The sequence below is a fragment of the Euleptes europaea genome, chromosome 2, assembly GCF_029931775.1.
Source record: "Euleptes europaea isolate rEulEur1 chromosome 2, rEulEur1.hap1, whole genome shotgun sequence".
NCBI lineage: Eukaryota > Metazoa > Chordata > Lepidosauria > Squamata > Sphaerodactylidae > Euleptes > Euleptes europaea.
In genome coordinates this window covers 629414-652231 of record NC_079313.1, presented here as the reverse complement: position 1 = coordinate 652231, position 22818 = coordinate 629414, and the positions used below count along the sequence as shown (strand labels likewise).

Below are 22818 nucleotides of genomic sequence, written 5' to 3'. Positions count from 1 at the left end.
CACAAGACTCAGCAGGGGCACTCACTGCTCTGCCACCCGCAACCCCCCCACTCCCAGCCTGAAGCCACTGGGTGCCTTTCCTGCCAGGTTGTCTGTCTCCTCCTGCCCATGTGAAGAGTTCCCCCCTGGAGTCCGTGGTGAGCTTGGGACCAGGCACCTTTCCCACATGCTCTGAGGCAGAGACCAGACCCTGACAGCGCTTCTGGGTCTGACCCCAGACAGTCTGCCGCTCCGTCTTCAGAGACCCGCGGTCCCCCTCCATGCTGACCATGCAGCTGGGATTGCTGGCCTCTGCGGCCTCTTTGGCTGGGAACCGCCCCTCGAAAGGGCGCTGGGGGGGGGGCTTCTCCCCACTTGCTTCTTGTGTTCCTTCTTAGGCCCACAGAGAATGTGGGGTAGGGATGGAGGTGCGATTTTGCCATCAAGTCACAGCTGACTTTGTGGCAACCCCGGAGGGTTTCCGAGGCAAGAGACATCCAGAGGTGGTTGGCCATCGCCTGCCTCTGCCTGGGCCGAGAGAGTTTGGAAAGAACGGTGCCTGGCCCAAGGTCACCCAGCAGGCTTCATGTGGAGGAGTGTGGGAATTGAACCCAGTTCTCCAGGGCAGAGCCTGCCGCTCTTAACTCTACACCTTGCTAGCAGGCATGTGGGACCCCTCCTAGTGACCCAGACCTCTTGCATCCGCCTGGGGAGGAAACGGTCAGGGAGGGAAGGGCTCCCACTTGGCGTGGAAGTTCCCGATGCCGCTTCCCCTGCCAGGGCCCGCCCTTCATGGCCCCTTCCAGCGCCCCAAGGCCAGGCCCCAGGAGAAGCCCCTGCCCGCGGAGCTCCCCTGCCTGGGAAGTGAGGCCATCCCTCTGGCAGGCCCTGGCCTTTTATGGTCCCTGTCTGGGAGGCGTCTGGGCCACCCAAGCCAGAGTCTTCGCCATAGCATTCCAAGCTCCAGCCGTGCTCTCCGAGGACCCTCGTGGGGCCGCTCTCTGCCCTGGCAAGGGGCTGGGGGGTGACGTGAGCCCTGGTGGAGGGAGGGGGCTCTTGGTCAGCCCATTGCGCCTCCTGACTCCCCCTTGCTGCCCATCGTGTGGGCTGGCCGAAGCACTCCCCATTTGGGGGTTCCCTGGTTAGGCACCCCCCTCCTCTATCAGGATGTTTGGGGCAGGGCTTGCTCCTCTGGCGGTCCAGGGGCTCATCTCTGTGTCCCAGAGGGACAAGGGAGGTTTTGAAGAAGAGGTTTTGAAGAAGAGGCTGGATGGCCATCTGTCAGCAATGCTGATTCCATGACCTTAGGCAGATGATGAGAGGGAGGGCATATTGGCCATCTTCTAGGCATGGAGTAGGGGTCACTCTGTGTGTGTGGGAGGTAGTTGTGAATTTCCTGCCTTGTGCAGGGGGTTGGACTAGATGACCTTGGTGGTCCCTTCCAACTCTGTGATTCTATGATTCTAAGGGGCTCTGCAGCAGGTGTGGGACAGTGTGGAGGGCGATGGAGGGTGTCCTCTGGGGCCACTTTGGACTCTGCCCTCCATCTCTCTTCCTGGGAATTCTACAGTGTCGAAGCCAAAGCTGGGGGGGCAGCTGCCCTGGGTCATCCCTTTCCAAGACTGATCCCAGGAGGAGCCCCTTCAATCTGCGGAGCAGCTTGCAGTCTGCACAATGTTCCCCTGGAGAGAGGGACGTGCCCAAGGCCAAACAACGGGATCTGGGCAAAGACAGGCATGAGTCCATGCTTTCCCCAGCTCGGAGTCCACATCTGCCTGTCCTGAATGCAGGAGGGGGGCATTGAGGTGTTCTACAGCAAACTGTATCAAAGCCCACTTTTAGAGAGGAACGGATCTCCTCCGTTTGCAGATTCTGCTCCCTGGGCCTAGGTTGTCTTTTGGCATGCTGAAATGAAAGAATTAAACTGAGGCCGTTTTCTGTGACCCTTTCTAGGGGTGACGTGGGAAAGGGGCGGGGGAGGCGTGAGCGCAGCATCCACGGGGGAATGCGAAACACCTTTGCCACAGACTCTCAAACCCACCTTGCCGGGCCGCCGGGGAGGAAAACCTGCGGAAAGTGAAGTAGGCAGGCCATGATCCTGGTTGTGTGGATGCCGCTTTCCCCTTGGGGTCAGGCTTTTCTGTGTCTGCTGCAGTACAGGGCAGAAGGGCTTTCACGTGGCAGGTTTCCCCACAGATCTCCTCAGTCTCTGGGCAGCAACCATCCCCCCCCTCCACGCCCCCCCCCCATATATCTGCACATCAGGCTCTCTGAACCCCAGCTTTCATTGCTTTGGAAAATTCAGTCTCTCGCCCCTTTTGTTGCACAGAGCTAGCATAGTGTAGTGGTTAAGAGCGGTGGTTTGGAGTCTGATCCGGAGAACCGGGTTTGATTCCCCACTCCTCCACATGAGCGGCGGAGGCTAATCTGGTGAACTGGATTTGTTTCCCCACTCCTCCATGTGAAGCCAGCTGGGTGACCTTGGGCTAGCCACAGCTCTCTCAGCCCCACCCACCTCACAGGGTGTCTGTTGTGGGGAGGAGAAGGGAAGGTGATTGTAAGGCGGTTTGATTCTCCCTTAAGTGGTAGAGAAAGTTGGCATATAAAAAACCAACTCTTCTTCTACTTTCCCCTTATGTCTCTGCGGTGAAAGGGGCGAGAGACTTCTTTAATGAACCACTGGGGATCCAAAGACCCTGTTATGCAGATTGTTATCAGGATAATAAATTACTGATTAAAGGAAAACCTGCCCCCCCCCCTGCCAGGGGCCGGGGAAGGAAATGTCAGTTGTGGGGTCAGAGGAAAAGGCTACTATGTAGGGTAGCCTAGAGGAAGCAAATATCCTGACCGTTTAACAGACGCTTAATGGGCTGCTGTTTACCAAATGGTGTCATTTGCTTCCATGCCCTGAAGAGCCGGAGCTGCCCATTTCCACCCATTAAGCCTCGGTTAAAGGGACAGAGCCGTTTTTCTCCAGGTTGTGTGAGCATCTCTGCTGCTGTGTGTTGGTGGGGTGAGGAAAATCCTCCAAACTTTCCCTCCCATATAGCAGCAATCCAGACTTTGCTGTGATTTCCCCAAAAATGTTGCAATAAAGCCAGTTTGGGAAAGAGGAGTGAAAACCTGGGGAGGTGGGTGAAGAGACCCTGAGGGAAGCAGGAAAAAAAGACATTTCCCATCACCGTTGAGCCAAGATCCCAGGTGGAAAGAGTGGAAAGCTGTGACTTCTGCAGCCGAGGTCCCGGAGGCAGGCTGGCCTCTCTGCCCCAGCCCCAAGGAAGGCCGAGGAGGGAGGGGCTGTTTCCTCAGGTGTGCCAGCCAGGCCTCAGGTGAGCCAGGTGCCCCCTGCGTCAGACACGGCTGACTTCTCAGCCGCCACCAGGGAGAGCCCTCAGGCGGCAGAGGCGGCCAAGAGGGCCCGGAGCCGGGCCCTCTGGGCCCCCGGGAAGTCCCCGGGAAAACCAGGGGTACCTTTGGTTTGCTTAGCGGCTTCCCCCTTTGGCCAGAAGACCCCAGCCCAGCGCGTCAGGCCAAGGGAGTCTCTGCCATCCGTGGCGCGCTCGCTTCCTCTCGCCTTGCCTTGCGACCCGTTCCTCGGTCTCTCCTTCTCCCCTGCCCCCGGCTCTGCTGCTTGTGCCTCCCCACGGGGCGACCTGGGACCCACTCCCCCATCCACCCACCCAAAAGCCCAGACCAGCCAGGAGTCTGGAGTGGGAACAGGGGTGTCGGCGGCATCGTTCTCCTCCCCGGAGGAGGCCTGTGCATTGCCTAAAATGGTCTCTCTGGCTGGACTCGACGGCCCCGGTCTCTGTCTGGCTGTAGCGGCCCCTCCGGCACACCCGCCTGTGGGGAGGGGGGCTGATTTATCGTGGGCTCAGATCCCAGTGCCCGAGGAGGAGAAGGAGAGGCATCGGAGGAGAAACGCCAAGGTGGGGGTGGGCCCGTGGGCAGCTCCCACTCAGCCCTGCCAGGGCTCTCTGGGACCCACCGCCTGCCTGCCCATAAAGTAGGAAACCAGAAGCCCAGAATGGAGCCCTCCCCTGCGAGGAACACCTCAGCCTCACCTTGGCACACCTCTTGGGGCCGAGCTACACAATACAGTTAACAGGCTGTCAGGTCACAAGGAGGGGGTGCAGCCGGACTTGAGGGCGGACATATCCTGGGAAAACTCACCTTAAACACTGCTGTGAGGGAGGGTTTCCTCCCGTTTTTATCTATTTATGGCTGTCAAAGAGAGGACATTTTGGAGGACTTTCATTCATAGGGTCGCCAGGAGTCAGAAGCGACTTGACGGCACTTAACACACACACACACACGGTATTTAAAACAGTTTTATGCCGTCTTTCCACCCCAATTAGGGTCCCCAAGGGGGCAAACTTTAAAAACATTAAAAAGAAGAAGAGTTTTTAGATGCCACTTAAGGAAGAATCAAACAATCTGCATAACAGGGTCTTTGAATCCCCAGTGGTTCATTAAAGAAGTCTCTCGCCCTTTCACCGCAGACATAAGGGGAAAGTAGAAGAAGAAGAGTTGGTTTTTTATATGCCAGCTTTCTCTACCACTTAAGGCAGAATCAAACCGGCTGACAATCACCTTCCTTTCCCCTCCCCACAACAGACACCCTGTGAGATAGGTGAGGCTCAGAGAGCTGTGACTAGCCCAAGGTCACCCAGCTGGCTTCATGCGGAGGAGTGGGGAAACCAAACCGGTTCACCAGATTAGCCTCTGCCGCTCACGTGGAGGAGTGGGGAATCAAACCCAGATTCTCCAGATCAGAGTCCACCGATCCAAATCTCCGCTCTTCACCACTACACCACGCTGGCTCTTTTTGAACATTGGAACAATTAAAAACGCATTTACAGTTATGACATACTTCAATGAAAACACATAAACAAACAATACCAGACCCAGGACGGAGGGCCAGCCGCCGCCGTGGTGCGTCTATGCCCAATGAAACAAAAAAGTCTTTGCCTGCGGGTGACCGATACTGACAGAGGGAGACAGACAAAGCTCCCTGGGGAGGGAAGCCCAACATCTGGGATGCCCTTTCTTCGGTTGCCACCCATCTCGCCTCAGAGGGCAGTGGCAACCGAAGCCAGGCCTCCAAATATGACCGGCGTGTATAGGTACGTTCATATGGGAGGCGGCGGTCCATATAAGGTGTGTCGGTCCCAGGGCATACAGGGCCTTGGTCAATACCAGCACCTTGAATTTAGCCAGCGGAAAGGGCGGCAGGTGCAGCTTTTTGCCCGTTTTCTCCAGCTCCACCACCCTTTCCTCTGGTGAAGGCAGGGCAGGAACAAAACCGGACGTTCCTTTTCCTGCCTCACAGCGCTGTTTAAGGGGAGTCCCCTCGCTGTACATCTGAGTGAGTCCAGTCACACACCTGCGACCTAGCATGTGTCAGGTGTGTCGTGTAGCTTCGCCCCAAAGGCAGGTGAAAAAGGGAGGCCTGAGGCCTGTGCAAGCATAGTTATGCCCTTTGCCGCCACATTGTCAGCCAGAGGATCTCATGCAACTTGCCAAATCTATAGACACCCCCCTTCACCCAGCAAGATTCCTAGAAAGGGCTGCTAGAAAGGAAGCAAGTAGACTAGTCGTGCTAGCTTAGACAGCTTTGCAAGACCTGGGCCATGCAAATCTCCTTTCAAGACCTGAGCTGCTGAATAACAGGTGAGGATGCCAAGCAACAATGTTTGAGCACGCGGTTTCTCGATGGCACCAAAAAATCCGCCTGGGCGTTTTATAGTCTGGCTCTTGATTGCAAGCTGAGGCGAAAGGAACGGGGCCCTCGGGGCCCCCCGCTCGGGCAGCCTGCTTGGGTGGCCCCCGCTTCTTCTGGCTCAGTCTGACTTGGGCCTTCCGGCGGAACTCTTGCTTCTTTCGCCCGCAGGGTCCGAGTGCAAGCCGGCTGCGCGAGGAGTCACCAGCAGCGCCGGCGCCGTCCCTGCCTCCGGCTTCAGCAGCCCAGAGGCCCTGTCGCCTTCCTTGGTCGCGGAGGATGAAGTCTTCTTTGGCAGCATGGCGGAGGAAAGGGTAGGTGAGCGCCCCGGATCTGGCTGAAAGGGTGGCGTCAGTCAGACGAGCTTTAAGAAGCTCCTCTCCTGCTTTCTGCACATGACGCCAGTCTCGACAGAGCGCATGAAAAGAGACAGAGCTGTCCTGGTGCAAAAACTGGATCCGACCCAGGGCGGCGGAGACACCCGAGAGCCACTGAGGGGTCACGGACAAAGGTCTGGCTTCCCCCCCCAACACACACGTGACCCTGATCAAGACCAAACGCTGCTGGCTCTTGCTGTCACCGTCCATGAACAGAATAATAATTGTTCATTAGGTAAGAAACATTAAAGGAAAAGGGGCAGGATTATTAAAGAACAGATTTTACTTTATGAGGGTAGCTGTGTTCGTCTGTCTCTGGCAGTAGAAAAGAGGAAGAGTCCAGTAGCACCTTAGAGACTAACCAAATTCCTGGCAGGGTTATGAGCTTGCGTGAGCCACGGCTCACTTCTTCAGATACAGCTAGAACGTGAGTCCAACTATCCTTAAGTAGAGAGGAGTGACTTAGACACACCATGGCAATGTATATGTCAAAAGCAAGTAAATGACATGAGGATTGGATTAGGTGTGATATGCAGAGGAATAGTGGGCATGGAGAAATTAGCATTGTAGCATTGGTGATGAGGCAGGAATCCCAGATCTCTATTCAGTCCAAGAGAATGCATTGTCTTGAGCTTCAGGGCCCTCAAGCTGACTCTGAGCCCCCCCCCCCAAATCTGTCCCTTCAGTCCCCCCCCCCACTCCCCCCTTAGTTCATCTCCGTTCATCTAGCGCAGCCCTGTCTATTCGGACTGGCTGGTCAGACGGTCAGGCAGAGGAAGGCCTTTCCGGGCCCCGAAGATCCCTTTAACGGGAGATTGAACCCAGAGCCTTCTGCGTGGCAAGCCCACGCTCAAGCCCCCGGCCCCAAAGGGATTCCAGCCACTGTGAGGGGGGTCAGCAGGCCTCCCCATCCTAGCCGGCCCACCGAGCAGAGACCCCTCTAGTTCTAGGCAGGGGGTTCTGGTGCGCCTGCGGCACGCGCGGCACCTCTGAGCGACAGTCCTGTGGAGGCCAGCTGGGCAGGCGACCCTGGTGGTCATGAGATGTGCCGGGTTCACTCGGCCCAACAAGAAGAACCCACCTCTAGCTCTCGGTTACGAGGCAGGCCCCTTTCCCCCCTACCTCCCCCCCCACGGGGTCACTCGCCACAGGTCCGTAACCCCCCCACCCCTTCTTCGGCAGGAGGACACCTCTTCTCCGGAAGCAGAGCCGGGCCTGGCCAACATGCACAGCAGCACGGAGGACCTCCTCTCCCTGGACTCTGCCCTCCAGGGCTCGGAGTATTACAAGGATCTCGGACTCGCGGGGCCCATGGAGGCTGGCGGAGGGGCCCCTGCTCTGGCGCTGCCGCCAGAACGGCCATCGCCCGTGGCGCCCGGCTTTTGGCCACTGACGGAGAGGCCCGGGGTCTGGGCAGAGACGCTGCCCGGCCTCGCCGGCCCCACTCCGGCCCCGGGGAAGGCTCGCCACTACCTGGACGAGGACTGCGCTTGCTCGTGCGGCTCTGGGCACCAGCGGGGCCTCGCCCGAGGGGCCCCGGAGTCGCAGGAGGGGGAGGAACCTTTTCCGGCACCTGCCGGATCTCTGCCTGCCTCGCAAAGGCCCAGCTGGGGAAGTCCCTCGCCTCCCATGGAGGACCCGGGCAGGTGAGTCTGACGGGGAGCAGGAAAGGGATTCTGCGGGAGTTTGCCTGTCCTAGCAAGCTGCCAGCCCAGATCTTGGTTGTGTCCTGCAGGTACCTAAAGTTGCCAACCTCCAGGTGGGGCCTGGAGATCTCCTGGAATTACAACTGATCTCCAGGTGACAGAGCTCAGCTCCCCTGGAGAAAATGGCTACCCTGGAGGGTAGACTTCAGTCTTTTATGCATGGCTGTTTCCCTTGTGGTCCCCCCTCCAACAGCTTCGGGTCTCTGGGTTGATTACACGTGCCATTTCCGACCATCAGAGGTCACCTCGCTCTTTCCCCCTGCCTTTCCCCACGTTTTCGGAGACCTTGAAAACGCTGGGTAAAGCAGGGGGAAAGAGCGAGGTGACCTCTGGCGATCAGAAACGGCACGCGTAACCAACCCAGAGACCCAGAGTCATTGGAGGGGTGACCGCGAGAGAAACAGCCGTGCATAAAAGACCTTGATGGCATTAGACCCCACTCTGAGGTCCCTCTTTTCCCCAAACCCTGCCCTCCCCAGGCTCCACCCCTGAATCTCCAGGAATTTCTCAACCCACAGTTGGTAACCCTCCTTGTTAGTTGCTTGTGCTCTACTGTTGGTCTGCTCTGCACGTAGGGTTGCCAACCTCCAGGTACTAGCTGGAGATCTCCTGCTATTACAGCTGCTCTCCAGCCGATAGAGATCAGCTCCCCTGGAGAAAAATAGCCGCGTTGGCAATCGGACTCTATGGCACTGAAGTCCCTCCCCAAACCCCGCCCTCCTCAGGCTCCGCCAAAAAAAAAACTTCCGCTGCTTGTGAAGAGGGACCTGGCAACCCTACCTGCACATCCTCCTCTGGGTGGCTTGCAAGACCTCGATTTCACCCATCTAAGCAGCTCAGGTTCAGCAGAGCTGAACTCGGTTTGCATGCAAAGAACAGGCTGCGTTTTGTAAGCCTTGCGTGTTTCGGTCGGCCTTCTGTTTTCCCCTGGTGAGTTCAGCTCTGGCAAAGCTTCCTTTCTGGCTTCCTGACAAGGCTATCAGCAAACTCTCATGGGGCCACGAGATGGCTTTTGGAGAACATCATTTGAGGGTGGGGGGGGAGGACAGGGGAGCTTCAAAACAGGGAGTGAGCGAGAGCGTTGACAGGATTTATGCAACCCAAGGGTGTCCCGTGGGCCGTTCTTTTTACCACTGCAAGGCGTTCAGCTCTTAAGGGGAGGGACTTCAGCAGCTCCGGACAAGCGATATTGATTTTGCTGCTTGGCCAGGAAAGGGACTATTTTTAACTCTGCCCTCCTTATAAGGTGCCCGGGGGGGACTGTCTGTGCCTGGGATCCTGGCAGGTTTTTCCTCCAAATGGGGCCGGCTGTCAGCTCCTCCGGAGGTCCTGCAATCGCTCAGCATGCAGCAAAGACCTGGACCTTTTCCGCACGCTGGAGTGACTCCTGATTTTTTTGGGAGTCGATCCACAAGCATTAGGGTTAGCAGATGGTTTCAACAAAAGTACTGGACGCACTTGATAAAAATATATCACCCTGCCCCCCACGGTATGGGGAGTTTAATTACAGCATTTTACATTACCTCTTTTTTTATTGATCAATTACAGATCACAACCAACCATTTCAACATAGATATATAAAATATTGCCAATGCCAATAATTTATTGCTTAATAAACAAATACAATTAGAACTGGTCCTAATTTTTACCATACCTGGACTTTTTACTAGACCAGAATAAATTGGTTCAGTGAGGTAAGTTGACTACAAATAAGTAGGTCTATCATCCAAGATTAAGTGAAACAAGCAGACTATAAATATACCTTGATCCAGATTTTCAACAATATGCCACATCTCTAACCAACAGATTTTGCTAGCCCAGAATACAGTAAATTAATTCAGTGAGATGACTACCGGTACAACTAACACGCATTTTATAACATTTTTTTTCTTTAGACTGTGCAGCTTTTCTAAACGTTTGTATTTTTCAAAAACACATCTTTGGCTTCTAACGAGGAAAGTGTATATTTAAAAATAACCACAAAGTTCCTCGACTGTCTTGCTGGGTGACCTCGGGGGGCCATGCACCCACTCTCGCTGGAACCTACCTTACGAGGTTGTTGAGAGGACAAAATGGAGGAGAGGAGAGAGATATCAGATGCTTCAGGTCCCCATTTGAGAGAAAGGTGGGATATGAACAAAGTAAATTAAGTAAATTAACTTGTTGGAAGAGGACTGAAGGACAGGTGGAGCTTGGCATCTGCTGCAAAAGGTGAGGGGCAGAAGAGGTGCAACACACACACATAAACACGCACACTTGCTTCATCCCCTGTTGGTGCAACCTCTTCATCCCCTGCTGAGGCACTTACCAGCACAACCTCCTTGTTTATCAGATCAGACGTCAGCTTGCACACCGGGGTGAACTGAGATAGCTTCAGTTGCTTGGAGCTTCTGTTCGCTTCTCTCAGTCAGTGGCCTTCAACATGTGTTGAACCGACAAGAACTCAGGCAATCTGCCTGGCCTTTTATCAGCCTAGCAGTTCCACTCCTCCCTGATTAGGCTTAATTGTCTTCTTTCTCTCTCTCAAGGCCCACCTGGCATTTTGCCTTCTTTCCCTTAATTGAAGCCGGGCCCTGATTCTCTGCTTTTCAGTCGGCTTGGGAGAACTTGCAGGCGAAAAGCCCTGCTCTTCTTGCTGTTATGTTTGCTGCCAGAATGAGCAGCCCTCATCCCCTGTCATGGGTCTTGGTGGCTCTGATGCCTGTTCCTGCTGTTCCAGTGCGGTCCTTGGAGGAACGGGCTCAGGTTCCCACTCCTCCTCTTCCTCAGAGGAGGAGGGCAGCTCAGGTTGGCCTACGACAGGGGTTATGGGCCCAGATTAAGCACATCTATGATTAAAGATAGAATGATAGCCAGACGCTCTCCTGAGCAGGCAAGAACAAAGCAACAAACATGGCAGCCTCCTGTGGTGCACAGAATAGACACTGGATAGATAGGCTCATGGAAAAGAATGATCACATTTGGTGAGAAAGAATGAAGACACGTCTACTTGAAAAAGGCTTGTGGATGGTTACACAGACTGAGCATCTAGCCCAAGGTGGAGAGGAGCAGACTGTGTGGGATTCAAAAGATGTTCAGGAAATAGATGTGATTATCTGTGGTTTAACTGACCAACCCCTTGCACAATGCCGGTCATTAAGTTTCCAACTGCCGGGTCCATATGGGTCTGTATGGACCGCATTGCAGTGGTTGCATGTTAAATCGTCATTAAAGAGCCAGATGTATCTTCAGAAACAGTTGTTTAGCATAAGAATGCAGAAAGATGCTAATCTCCGAGAGCATCTTGACCAAATGCTTAATTTAGCTGAAGAGTTGAGAGCTGCAGGAAAGGAAATTCCTGATGACGATATGCTTGTGTTATTTTTAATCAGCCTGCCAGAACCATATGAGAATATTGTGCATGCAGTTGAATCCAAGGGAAATTTATCGTTGCCTTATAAATCAACTGGAAGAGGAATTCTCTAGATGAGAATTTAAGAAAATAGAGGAAGGCCAATTTGCTTTGAGTATGAATGACAAAGGTCAGATAAAGGGCCATTTTTGTGGGAAAAGAGGCCACATCAGGAGAACCGGCCCTCAGGTGCTTGCCAGAGGAAAGTGTTTCCCAAGGAAGGAGGGAGGAGTAGCAGAAGGCCCCAATTTAAAGTAAAGGAGCAACCAATAAAGAAATGTTGTATATTATCACCAGGAGGCACAAAAAGTGAAGTCTGGTTTATAGACTCTGGCGCTAATGCTCATATCTGTGGTGACTGAGGGTTTTTTTGAAACGCTACATGAACAAAAGAAAGAAAAACAAGCTGGAGATGATGGCTCAGGGACAATAAAGGGTCAGCTTCCCAGCGGGTGAAACCCGAGAGGTCTGTCACTGATTGTCTGTATGTGTCCAAGCTAGTAAGTAACTTTATCTCTGTAAGAGCACTGGCAAAGAAAGGAATGATAGCATCTTTTGGAAAAATGTTTTATCGGAGAGGCAAATTAATCACAACTGGGGTTGTGAAACAGGATTTGTACTCTCTTGAGGCTTATACATAGAAAGCAAACTTTGCAAAGCAATGCAATCACAGAAGTTGCTCTAAAAACTGTGGCATCACACAAAGGGGCACGGGATAATTTACGTAATTAATCAACTGGAAAGCCAGAATTTAACCAAAGTCATGCAAATGAGCTAGTGTGCTGATGAAGGGAAGTATGCCATGCACTCTCTGAATGAAGGCAGCCAGACCCCGCTTTAACAAGCACAAGCCAAACGCAGCTCCCCCTAGAGCTGATACACAGTGATATCAGCGGACCAATTAAAACTCAACCCCTTAGTGGGAATAAATATGTGCTAACCTTTATTGATGACTTTTCAAGATACCCTGTGACCTACTTAATGAAAGAGAAAAGTCAAGGGCTGGAAAAAAATTAAAGCCTATGTGGCCAAAGAGAGCCTCTGGCAGTCCGCACTGATAATGGAGGGGAATACATGGGACATGAGATGAGAAATTATTTGACTGAACGAGGAATAGCGCATCAGTTTATAGACCCACACACTCCAGAGCAAAATGGTGTAGCAGAAAGGAAAAACTGCTGTCTCGCTAAAATGCCTAAATGGATGCAGACTAGGCTGGAGATCCTGTAGACAGAAAATCAACCAGTGGATACGTATTCTCCTATGGCAGCGGAGCAGTCAGCTGGAGCAGCAGGAAGCAAGAAACTGTAGCTGAATATGTATCTGCAGCAGAAGCATGCAGACAACTCAAATGGATACCGCAACTGACGCAAGACTTTGGGATGGATGAACCCAAACCAGGACAACTCTTGGAAGGCAATCAAGGATGCATAAAACCTGCACAGACGGAGAAGATCAACTCAAGAACCAAGCACGCGGATGTGAAGCATCACCTAGTAAGAAACATGGAAGAAGAAAGGCTTGTTGAGTTATAGTACTGTCCTACAGAAGAAATGATTGCAGACGCATTCACCAAGCAACTTTCTCGATAAAAGTTTGAAAGTCTATGTAAGACGGTGACTCTTGTGGACCTTTGTACACTAGACCTTGAGAAGGGGTGTTGGAATAGGTAATGTCTGGAATACAAAGAAGAAGAAGAAAAGATTATGATGCAGGGGGCAGCAAGAGAGCAGCTAGATGGGCTACTAAGATAATTCCTTGTCTGTCTCCAGATTGCTACTCTTAGGTCAATATCCTCCCTTTCTTTGGAAGTTCCACTCTTAGTTTCTCTCTCTCTCTCTCAGCTAGCGATGTAGTTAAGACTCTCTCTCCTCTTCACTATCAAGTATGTTAGTTCCTGAAAAAACCTTTATCTTCACTTTAATCAGGTTGTGCACCTTTGCTGTGTTAATTATTCTGCCAACACATTTTGCCCCATCCCTTTTAGTTTTTAGCAGGTTTTCTTTAGTTCATTTCTGGAGAGCTTTTAGTCTAAGCTGAAGTTGTTATGGTTTTGCATTGCCCAACTGCTGGTTTGTTTTTCATAGAATCATAGAGTTGGAAGGGACCACCAGGGTCATCTAGTCCAACCCCCTGCACAATGCAGAAAATTAACAACTACCTCCCTCCCACATCCCCAGTGACCCCAACCCTCCCCTCGCCATGCAGGATCCCACAATCAAAGCATTCCTGACAGATGGCCATCCAGCTTTTGCTTAAAGACCTCCAAAGACGGGGACTCCACCACCCTCCGAGGCAGCCCCTTCCACCGTCGAACAGCCCTCACCGTCAGAAAGGTCTTCCTAATGCTGAGGTGGAATCGCTTTTCTATTAGTTTAAATCCATTACTCCGTGTCCTAGTCTCTGTAGCAACAGAGAACAAGCTAGTTCCCTCATCAACATGACATCCCTTCAAATATTTAAACATGGCTATCATGATATTGTCGAAGTCTTTCACGGTCAGAGTTCATTGGTTCTTGTAGGTTATCCGGGCTGTGTAACTGTGGTCTTGGAATTTTCTTTCCTGACGTTTCGCCAGCAGCTGTGGCAGGCATCTTCAGAGTAGTAACACAGAAGGACTTTCCAGACCTTTGACCATTCTGGTCGCCCTCCTCTGGACACGCTCCAACCTGTCAACGTCCTTCTTAAATTGTGGAGCCCAAAACTGTACACAGTATTCCAAGTGAGGTCTGACCAATGCAGAATACAGTGGTAGTATTACTTCCCTTGATCTAGTTACAATACTCCTATTGTTGCAGTCCAGAATTGCATTGGCCTTCTTAGCCGCCATATCACACTGTTGACTCATGTTCAGTTTGTGGTCCACTAAGACTCCCAGATCTCTTTCACATGTACTGTTGTCAAGTCAACTCTCTCCCATCCTGTACCTGTGCCTTACGTTGTTTCTGCCTAGGTGAAGTACCTTACCCTTCTCCCTATTGAAATCTTTTTTATTACTTATGACCCAGCTCTCCAGTCTATCAAGGTCATTCTGAACTCTGACCCTATCCTCCAGGGTATTAACTACCCCTCCTAACTTGGTGTCATCTGCAAATTTGATTAGCATGCTCTCTATTCCATCATCCAAGTCATTTATAAAAATATTAAATAGTACTGGTCCCAGGACAGACCCCTGTGGTACCCCACTGGTCACTCCTCTCCAGGATGAATTTGTGCCATTAATGAGCACCCTTTGGGTTTGGTTGGTTAACCAGGTTATTTCTAGGTTTGTTTGACTTCTTTGCTGTTTCCCCCCTTTCTTTTCCACCTGTTTTGCAAGACTGCTCTGATGAGCTAGATGCTGTTTGTGGGATTTATTCTTATGAAATGTCCTTTGATGACTGCTGAGGTTTTTTTTTTAACTGTCCTTTTAATTACTGCTGAGGCACCTTATGCTGCTGAGGTAGCAGCAGTGGTGGCGGGATTTGCAGCGTCTTCCTGGGCAGCTGCTGCAGCCGTTCTGCAGGGGTGGCCAGGGTTGCCACGTGCTGTTTGGCAAGCTGCTTGTGCTGTGTGGGCTCAGAACGGCTGCAGCGGCAACCCTACATCCCCCCAGGCATTTATTTTTTTCCCTAGACAGCCAGTAAAAATACTGAACTGTCTGGGTCAATCCCAGACACCTAGTAACCCCACCAAGCATTGGGATCGGTTTGGGCAGGGTTCTTCCGCACATCTGCCCTCCCTGTGCATTTTTACAGTCGTGGACTCCATTAATTTTCTTCTACACGTGGCTTAAATAAGGAGGATTTTCAAGCAAGGGTGGTGATTTCATCAGTGGCATCAGAGCATCCTTCTTCTTTTTTTAAGGCCCTAACAGATCAATATATTGCTGCAGTGTTGTAATGAAAGGTTAAGACGGTTCCCTAAATTCCCAGCTTTAATAATAATAATAATAATAAAAAAGACTCTTATCTCCTTCCCTCATGGAGATATAAGGAAAAGGGTTTATCTCCAGAAGGGAAGGAGCTAGAGACTTTCTTCTTCTTCTTCTTCTTCCTCTCCTCCTGGGAATTCAGGGAATCTGCCTGGCCTATCGTTACAGCAGCATATCCCTATATTAATATTTTAGTGCTTTAAAAAAATTCAGCCATGATATTGATATATCCATATAAGCATGCACAAAAAAAGGAGGGGATTGCTATGGCACCACCAATGTTTCCACTGATGACGACAGCACCCTCCCTTGAAAACCCTGATTATTTAAGGCAGAAAATAAACTGACTCCACAGCTGTGGAGATGTAGCGGGAGAGCAGGCGTACGGAGGAAGAACCGGGCCCAAACCAATTCCAATGCCTGCCACGAAAACCAGGAGAAACTCAAGCATGCGGAAAAGCCCCGAAGTTCCAAAATTCGGAATTTTAAGAATGTGGGATGAGATATGGGGACAGGGTTTGCCAGCTTCCAGGTACTAGCTGCAGATCTCCTGCTATTACAACTGATCTCCAGCCGATAGAGATCAGTTCCCCTGGAAAAAATGCCCTCTTTGGCCATTGGACTCTATGGCATTGAAGCACCTCCCCTCCCCAAACCCTGCCCACCTCAGGCTCCGCCCCAAGAACCTCCCACTGGTGGAGAAGAGGGATCTGGCGACCCTATGTGGGGAACTGAGGCCACGCCTTTTCAGCTCTGGAAATCCGGCGCTGGTGCTGATTCTCCTCTACCCGCAGTCTTGAATCTCATCGGGCCCAATTCGCAGGCCGTTGCCATCAGCTGTGAGATCTAGAAACTTGCAATCCCTTTTGCTTTGAGAGGGTATTGGGATGCCGAATTCTGTCCTTGGTGCCAAAAGCACAGGGCTTTCCTGGAGGCCTTGCAACGGGATGTGGTTTGATTGACAGCTGCTCTGATCGACCCCCAGGTTAAGCGTGGATACCTCGGAGGCAGGGAGGGAGGACAAGGCGAGAAGCCAGCTGCATACGTCCCTGCAGTTGCCCTGTGCCGGGCTGGCTACTTGGACAGGCGGCTCGGTGATCCAAGTGGAGGTGGAGCCCTTGTGCCTGGACCTCGGCTTCCGGCTGGAGCCTGGCGACGTGGTGAGTTTGGGCAGAGCGGATCCTGGGCATGCTGCTTCGTGGAGGGGGGGGGAAGACGGGGGCTTCCTCCACTCGGCATGCCAACCTCCTCTCCAGACCTCCGTGGGTCACAGTGCCCTGCCTGTGCGTCCCGACAGGTGAGGGGGCGCACGGCTTAGGGGTAGTGCTGCCCAACGTGGTGGGCTCCCCACCACCACTGGAGGCGGGGGGGCATCAGGGGAGCCCCCTGCTCCCAGGACACGAGGGAGAGAGTAGCGGTACCCCAACTGTTTCAGGAGGAGAGAAGGGGGTGGCATGGGACCTGTCTGGGGCAGTCTCGTGCTAGCTTGAACCGCTGGCCAAATGGGGGAGCGCCTTTGCCTCTTCCCCTGTGGAGATTTCCCTCTTGAAACGAGAGAGGATCTGGCTGCTGCCCTCCAAGCTGTGTGGGGAAGGCCCCAGAGAGGGGCACGCTGACAGCCTGCCCCCTCCTCTCCTCTTCTCCTTTCAGGATTTTGGCAGCAGCGGGAAGCGGCTGAGGGCCACGTCTGCCCCACCTCCCTGTGGCAGCGTCCCCACTCTTCAAATCTGCCCAAGCCCAGAGCCCTCCCTCTCGGTCACTCTAGGTGGGTAAGCCTTTTTTTGGGGGGGCTGGATCCCGTGGGCACCCAGGAAGCCCTGCTGGGGGGTGCTGAGAGCCCAGAAAATAAATATCCCTCCCTGCATGGGTCTCGGAGCAGGTGGCGACCATCCACCTAGCACCTTGGTAGCAGGGGACCCTCCAAGCAAAAGTCCCTGGTGCCCCTGTCCTCCCCAACATATTCTTCTTCCTGGTTTCAGAGTTTGTGCCGCCCCCTGCGCTGGAGAAAATCGAAAAGGAGCTCATGGCCCCCGAACAAGCGTAAGCCCTGGGGCACAGGATGCGAGGGCGGGGGCTGGTGCCAACGTTGGGCATGTAAGGAGCCCTGCCAGGCGGCCACCATCTCATGTTGTGGCCCATCTTGCTTCAGAGAGGAGGAGGAGGAGGAGGTGGAGCAGGGGGGTTGGGGGAGGGACCCCCCCACGAGGCTCCAGGGGTAAGATCAGTGGCTGCTCAGAGAGCCAAAAGTGTGTGTGACCTGTGTTTTCCACTTTTAAAAAAATTCTGCAAAAGCTGCTGTTGGTGCTGAGCGTTGGGTGGGGAGATTTTTTGGAAGTGCCTTTGCTTTGTGTGGGGGGGACGTCTGGTGGGGGTTGTGTCTGGGCAGGGAGGTAGGGATGCATCATGGTTTCCCATGGGGTGTAGGGCTCGGCAGGAAAGCTGGTGGGAGAGATGTTCTGCCCAGTGGCATTTGAGCCTGCCTCAAGCCCCCTCCCCCAGTTCCAAAGAGGGTCTGCCTCTGCCTCTCATTCCTTCTCCCAACAGGCTGATAGTTCAGCAAGTGCTGGCAGAACTAAAGCAACACCACAGGTGAGTGTTGTGGGGGGGATTCCTGTCACTGGAGCACTCGCCTTTGGGAGCCACAGAAGAAAGTACAATTGGTCGATAGATGGAAATAGCTTAGAGCAGGTCATGTCGTTTAAATATCTAGGTGTAACATTCCAGGCAAATGGCCTCCGAGCAGAACATCATAGACAGGTGGCGTTAACCGCTGAGAGATCCGCCTATAATATATTAAAATTTTTCAGGACGAAAGGAGCTTTTTGCATTCCGGCAGCTTTAAAACTCTTTCAGGCTAAGTCAATTAGCCAAATGCTATATGGCACAATCTTAGGCTCAGCTAAATCCAGTTATACTCCTCTGGAGAAGGTACAATCCAAATTCCTTCGGGCGATCCTACAAGTCCCCCGCCTTGTTTCGAATTCCTGGGTCCGCTTGGAAACAGGCATGTTAAAAATCGAGGCAAAAATTACTCTAGCCTCAATCTCCCTTTGGTTAAAAGCCCATGAGGCATCAGAGGGATTCTTACCACTGCTTAGTTTGGACAATTATAGATCTAGATGGTGGATGCAGTCTGAAAAAAAAATGGAGAGTCTAGGGTTTGCACCACAATTCCTCCTAGAGCAAAAAAAAGATCAAGCAAAGCTCCTGATTAGACAAAGGATCTTTGATATTGAGAGACAAACAGAGCTTATGAGTTCCCCAGCGTACCTGGCCCCTATTAAAACACGCTTTTGTTTAGCGCCAGCCAAATATTTATCTGCTATTGTGCTAAATAACCAAAGGAGAGCATTTACTCTGGCTAGAGGGTCGGCTTTGCCCTCAGCAATTCTGGAGGGGAAGTACAAGAAATTACCAAGTTCCAAGTGGGCATGTCCTTGTGGATCCGGCGAAATGGAAAGCACTAGTCATGTTCTATTTAGATGCACCTTTTATGAGGGAATTCGTAAGAATCTAATTTCACCTCTTATTCACATGATGGAGTCCAGTTCAGAGGAAGAGAAAATTAAATTCCTCTTATGGGAGGGAGACTCTCAGCGATCTTTGCAAGTAGCCAAGTATTGCTCTGTAGCTATTAAAATTCGGTCGGAGAAGGGTATTAGTGATTTTAATTGATTTTAATTGATTTTAATTGATTTTAATTGATTTTAATTGATTTTAATTGATTTTAATCGCTTTATGCCTTGTGAATATCGTGATTATTAACTGTTATAACTTTATCTGTATTTGGTATAGAGAGGTTTTAATTTAATTTAATTATTTAAATTCGTAATCGATTTTAATTGATAAAGTTTGTAGTTTATCTGGCTATTGCCGCAATAATAAAATCACCCTCACTGGAGCACTGGGGTGTGTGTTGGGTTACCAGATCCAGGTTGGGAAACACCTGGAGATCTGGGGATGGAGCCTGGGGAGGAGAGGAATCTCAGTTGGGCACAGTGCCATAGAGTCCAGCCTCCAAAGCATCTGTTTTCTCCAGGGGAACTGATCTCTGTAGTCTGGAGAGGAGCTGTAATTCCGGGGGATCCCCAGGTCCCACCTGGAGGCTGCTGGCATCCCTAATAAACCCCCTCTTCCCCAGCCATGCAACTCTGGCCCATACTTTCCCTTCCCTTTCCATGATTTGTGCAGCTTCAGTAGCAGGCGGGGTCCAGGGTCCAGGCCAGCTAGAAGCCTGGGGCCAGAGACTGACCCATTATGTATGGCATGTCGGGTGGGAGGGTTCTGTTCCCCAATGCCCCTCTCTCGCTGCAGGAATGAGGAGGCTGCTGGGAAGACTGACAAAGGTGAGAGGACCACCAAGGTGAAGAGACGCCTCAGCAACTTGCGCAGCCGCGTCACTGGCTCTTGGCAGAAGGAGAAGGTGAGGCAGAGGCACCCCAGAAGGCTCAGAGGCAGAGGAGCTGCAGCAGGCCTGAGGGGGTGTGAGTGGCAGGGGAGCAGATCCCCTACCCCTGGGGCTGGGCCTGTGGCTATTGGCATTCCAACAGTGGTTTCAACATGGGGAATGTGTGTGTGCGCGCATGCGTGTGCATATGCTCAACTTTGTTCCGCTGTCTTGCCAGGTAGGGCCCTGATCCTGTGGAACTTTTTTTCTTCCCTTTCAGGGTAAGGACAAAGACTGTGAGCAGGAGGCAAAGGAGGAGTGGCAGGCAATGCATGTGGGGTGACTGGCACAGGTGTGGGTGGGGCCTTCCGCTAGCGGCACCTGCTTCGGCTCACTCTGGGGCAACATCCTGGCAAGCAAAAAGCGTCTGCGGTGCCTGAGTGAGTCGCTTGCTCACACCTTCCTGAAACCCCTTTGCACCTGCCTGCTGGCTCAGCCTGCTTCTGTATTGATGCTCTCCACATGGCTGCCTTGGGCTTGCATGCCCCCCTCTCTGCCCACTCAGAAAGTGGCCACACATGTCTCCTCCTGAGTCTAACAGCTGCACCAGTGGCAAAAATCTAGCAGGTGAAACTTCTGGTCATTCAAGATGCAGGCAAAACCGCACTGTCCAAACGTAAACCACGATTCACATCCCTTTTTATTAGAACCATCTAAAACGACGAAGAACACTGCAAACTTTCTGTTTCTTCACAACTCCTCCTTGGAGAGGAAAGAATGGAGGGAGAAAAAAACACCCAAGGGCTTGGGACATGATTTTAAAGGCCTTTTCTCACCAGCATCCCTATCCTCAATACAGGTGGGTATGTAGATATACAGAGGTTGCCAACTCTGGACTGGGAAACTCCTGGATACGCTGCTGCGTCGCTGCCCCTGCCTTGTCCTGCAGCGCTGCTCCACGGCGCCAGCATAAGTGCCCCAGCGCCAGCGTCCATGTCAGTTTAGACGGCACATAGTGGCACTCCAGCGCCGGGGTCCCGCTGCCTCCGGAGCTTCACTTCAGCATTGTGCAATTAAGGATCTTTTCTAGCTCCTTCATGGCTGCCCTTCCATGTCTCCACCTTTCTGATTTCTTGGTTGCATTTCTCCCTTTTGGCTGATGACGGAGCCAAGGAACGGAAAATCTTTTAACAATTTCAATTTCTTCATTGTCAGCCTTAAAGTTGTGTAATTCCCCAATAGTCATTACTTTTGTCTTCTTGATGTTCATCTGCGGTCCAGCTTTGGCACTTTCTGCTTTAACCTTCACCAGTGGTCATCTCAAGTCTTTGCTATTTTCTTCCAGTAATGTGACAGTAGTGAGCCCCGTGGCGCAGAGTGGGTAAGATGCAGTACTGCAGTCCAAGCTCTGCTCACGACCTGAGTTTGATCCCGACGGAAGTCGGTTTCAGGTAGCCGGCTCAAGGTCAACTGAGCCTTCCATCCTTCCAAGGTCAGTCAAATGAGTACCCAGCTTGCTGGGGGTAATGGGAAGATGACTAGGGAAGGCACTGGCAAACCACCCCGTAAACAGAGTCTGCCTAGTAAACGTCGGGATGTGATGTCACCCCATGGGTCAGGAATGACCCGGTGCTTGCACAGGGGACCTTTGCCTTAATTGGATGTCATTTGAATATCTCAGACTGTTAGGGTTGCCAGGTCCCTCTTCGCCACTGGCGGGAGGTTTTGGGGCGGAGCCTGAGGAGGGCGGGGTTTGACGAGGGGAAGGGACTTCAACGCCATAGAGTCCAATTGCCAAAGCGGCCATTTTCTCCAGGCGAACTGATCTCTATTGGCTGGAGATCAGTTGTAACAGCGGGAAATCTCCAGCTAGTACCTGGGGGTTATCAAAAATATGTAAGCACGAGGGCTCATTCAATAACATCAACAACTTCCAGTATATTCAGTTTTATATTTTTCTTAAACAGAATAAATCACAACAAATATTCTATTGCCTAACTATCTAACTTAACTATATGGTAACCTCAAAATCGATACAGCTCAAAGTTGATACACCCGTTACAAAAACGTTATAAGATAATAGAAATGAGTTCTGCATGCAGGTGCAGCAAAAATGAAAGTCCCGGGCTGGAGAAAACCATTCAGTGCGAATCAGCAGTTGCCCATATGGTCAGGAAGGAAGCCTCTTGGGCTGGAGATGGCAAGGACATGTGGTCGATCCCAGTTTACATGTTTCAGACTTTCTTCAGCTTGCCAGTTAACATTAATTTTTCCTTAGGAATAAGAATAAGCAATCTTATTCCTAAGGATTGACCACATGTCCTTGCCATCTCCAGCCCAGGAGGTTTCCTTCCTGACCATATGGGCAACTGCTGATTCGCACTGAATTGTTTTCTCCAGCCCGAGACTTTCATTTTTGCTGCACTTGCATGCAGAACTCGTTTCTATCATCTTATATCTTCTATCATCTTATATAACGTTTTTGTAACGTGTGTATCAACTTTGAGCTGGATCAGTTTTGAGGTTACCATATGTCAGATAGTTAGGCAATAGAATATTTGCTGTGATTTATTCAGTTTAAGAAAAATATAAAATTGAATATACTGGAAGTTGTTGATGTTATTGAATGAGCCCTCGAGCTTACATATTTTTGATCGTCGATACTGTTTAAGCACAGCTTTATTGTTAGTTACAGCACCTGGAGGTTGGCAACCCTACAGACCGTTACTGTCCCGCCAATTTTAACTCCGCCTCCCTCTAAATCTAATCCAGATTTAAAGTTTATTGGGAACTTTTAAGCGCGCCCCGTCCCTCCTTCCCTCCGCGCACCCCAGACATTCCCTCAAATGGAAGGCCCGAGCCAGGTGGGCGACTTTAAAAAATAAAAAAAATGGTTTTGAATTTTAAATTGTAATTATTTGTAATAATTTAAATTGACATTTTAAACGGGCTTTTTGATTGAAAACGGCGATGCTTCCAAAAAGCATCTTCTGTTAACAAAAAGAGCCAGCCGCCCGCCCCCTCCTCCCCCAGACGGTTGCTAGGGGAAGTCTCGCTTGCGCTGCCCTGACGACGGCAAAGAAGCAGCGACATCCCGCGAGAGCACGTACTCTCGCGAGGAGAGAAGGGGCCCGTGGGAGGGCGCTGTCGTCGCCGGACTCTCGCGAGGCCTTGTGTGTGGGCGGGGCCTCCGCGGCGCCGATTCGTCCCCCTCCCCGCCGGAGATCTCGCGGTGTTTGCGCCCTCGCGCCTCAGGCTGAGCGAGCCGTTCGCGCGGGATTTGGGGGGGGGCGGGGCTTGGTGGGGGTGGTCAGTCCCCGTGAGGAGGCCGGGCCAGGCCTGG

General features: G+C 51.8%; 1 protein-coding gene across 1 annotated transcript in view; it reads left to right on the top strand.

Annotated features, from left to right (window-relative positions):
* Positions 1 to 22818, top strand: part of ARHGEF18 (Rho/Rac guanine nucleotide exchange factor 18) — a 69227-nt gene that overhangs the window by 3101 nt on the left and 43308 nt on the right. The window contains exons 3-11 of the mRNA XM_056867567.1: positions 5873 to 6015; positions 7261 to 7724; positions 16074 to 16248; positions 16739 to 16853; positions 17068 to 17128; positions 17633 to 17677; positions 19403 to 19511; positions 19756 to 19800; positions 22520 to 22730. Coding sequence (XP_056723545.1) covers positions 5873 to 6015; positions 7261 to 7724; positions 16074 to 16248; positions 16739 to 16853; positions 17068 to 17128; positions 17633 to 17677; positions 19403 to 19511; positions 19756 to 19800; positions 22520 to 22730 — 1368 coding nt within the window. The remainder of the gene's footprint in view (positions 1 to 5872; positions 6016 to 7260; positions 7725 to 16073; positions 16249 to 16738; positions 16854 to 17067; positions 17129 to 17632; positions 17678 to 19402; positions 19512 to 19755; positions 19801 to 22519; positions 22731 to 22818) is intronic.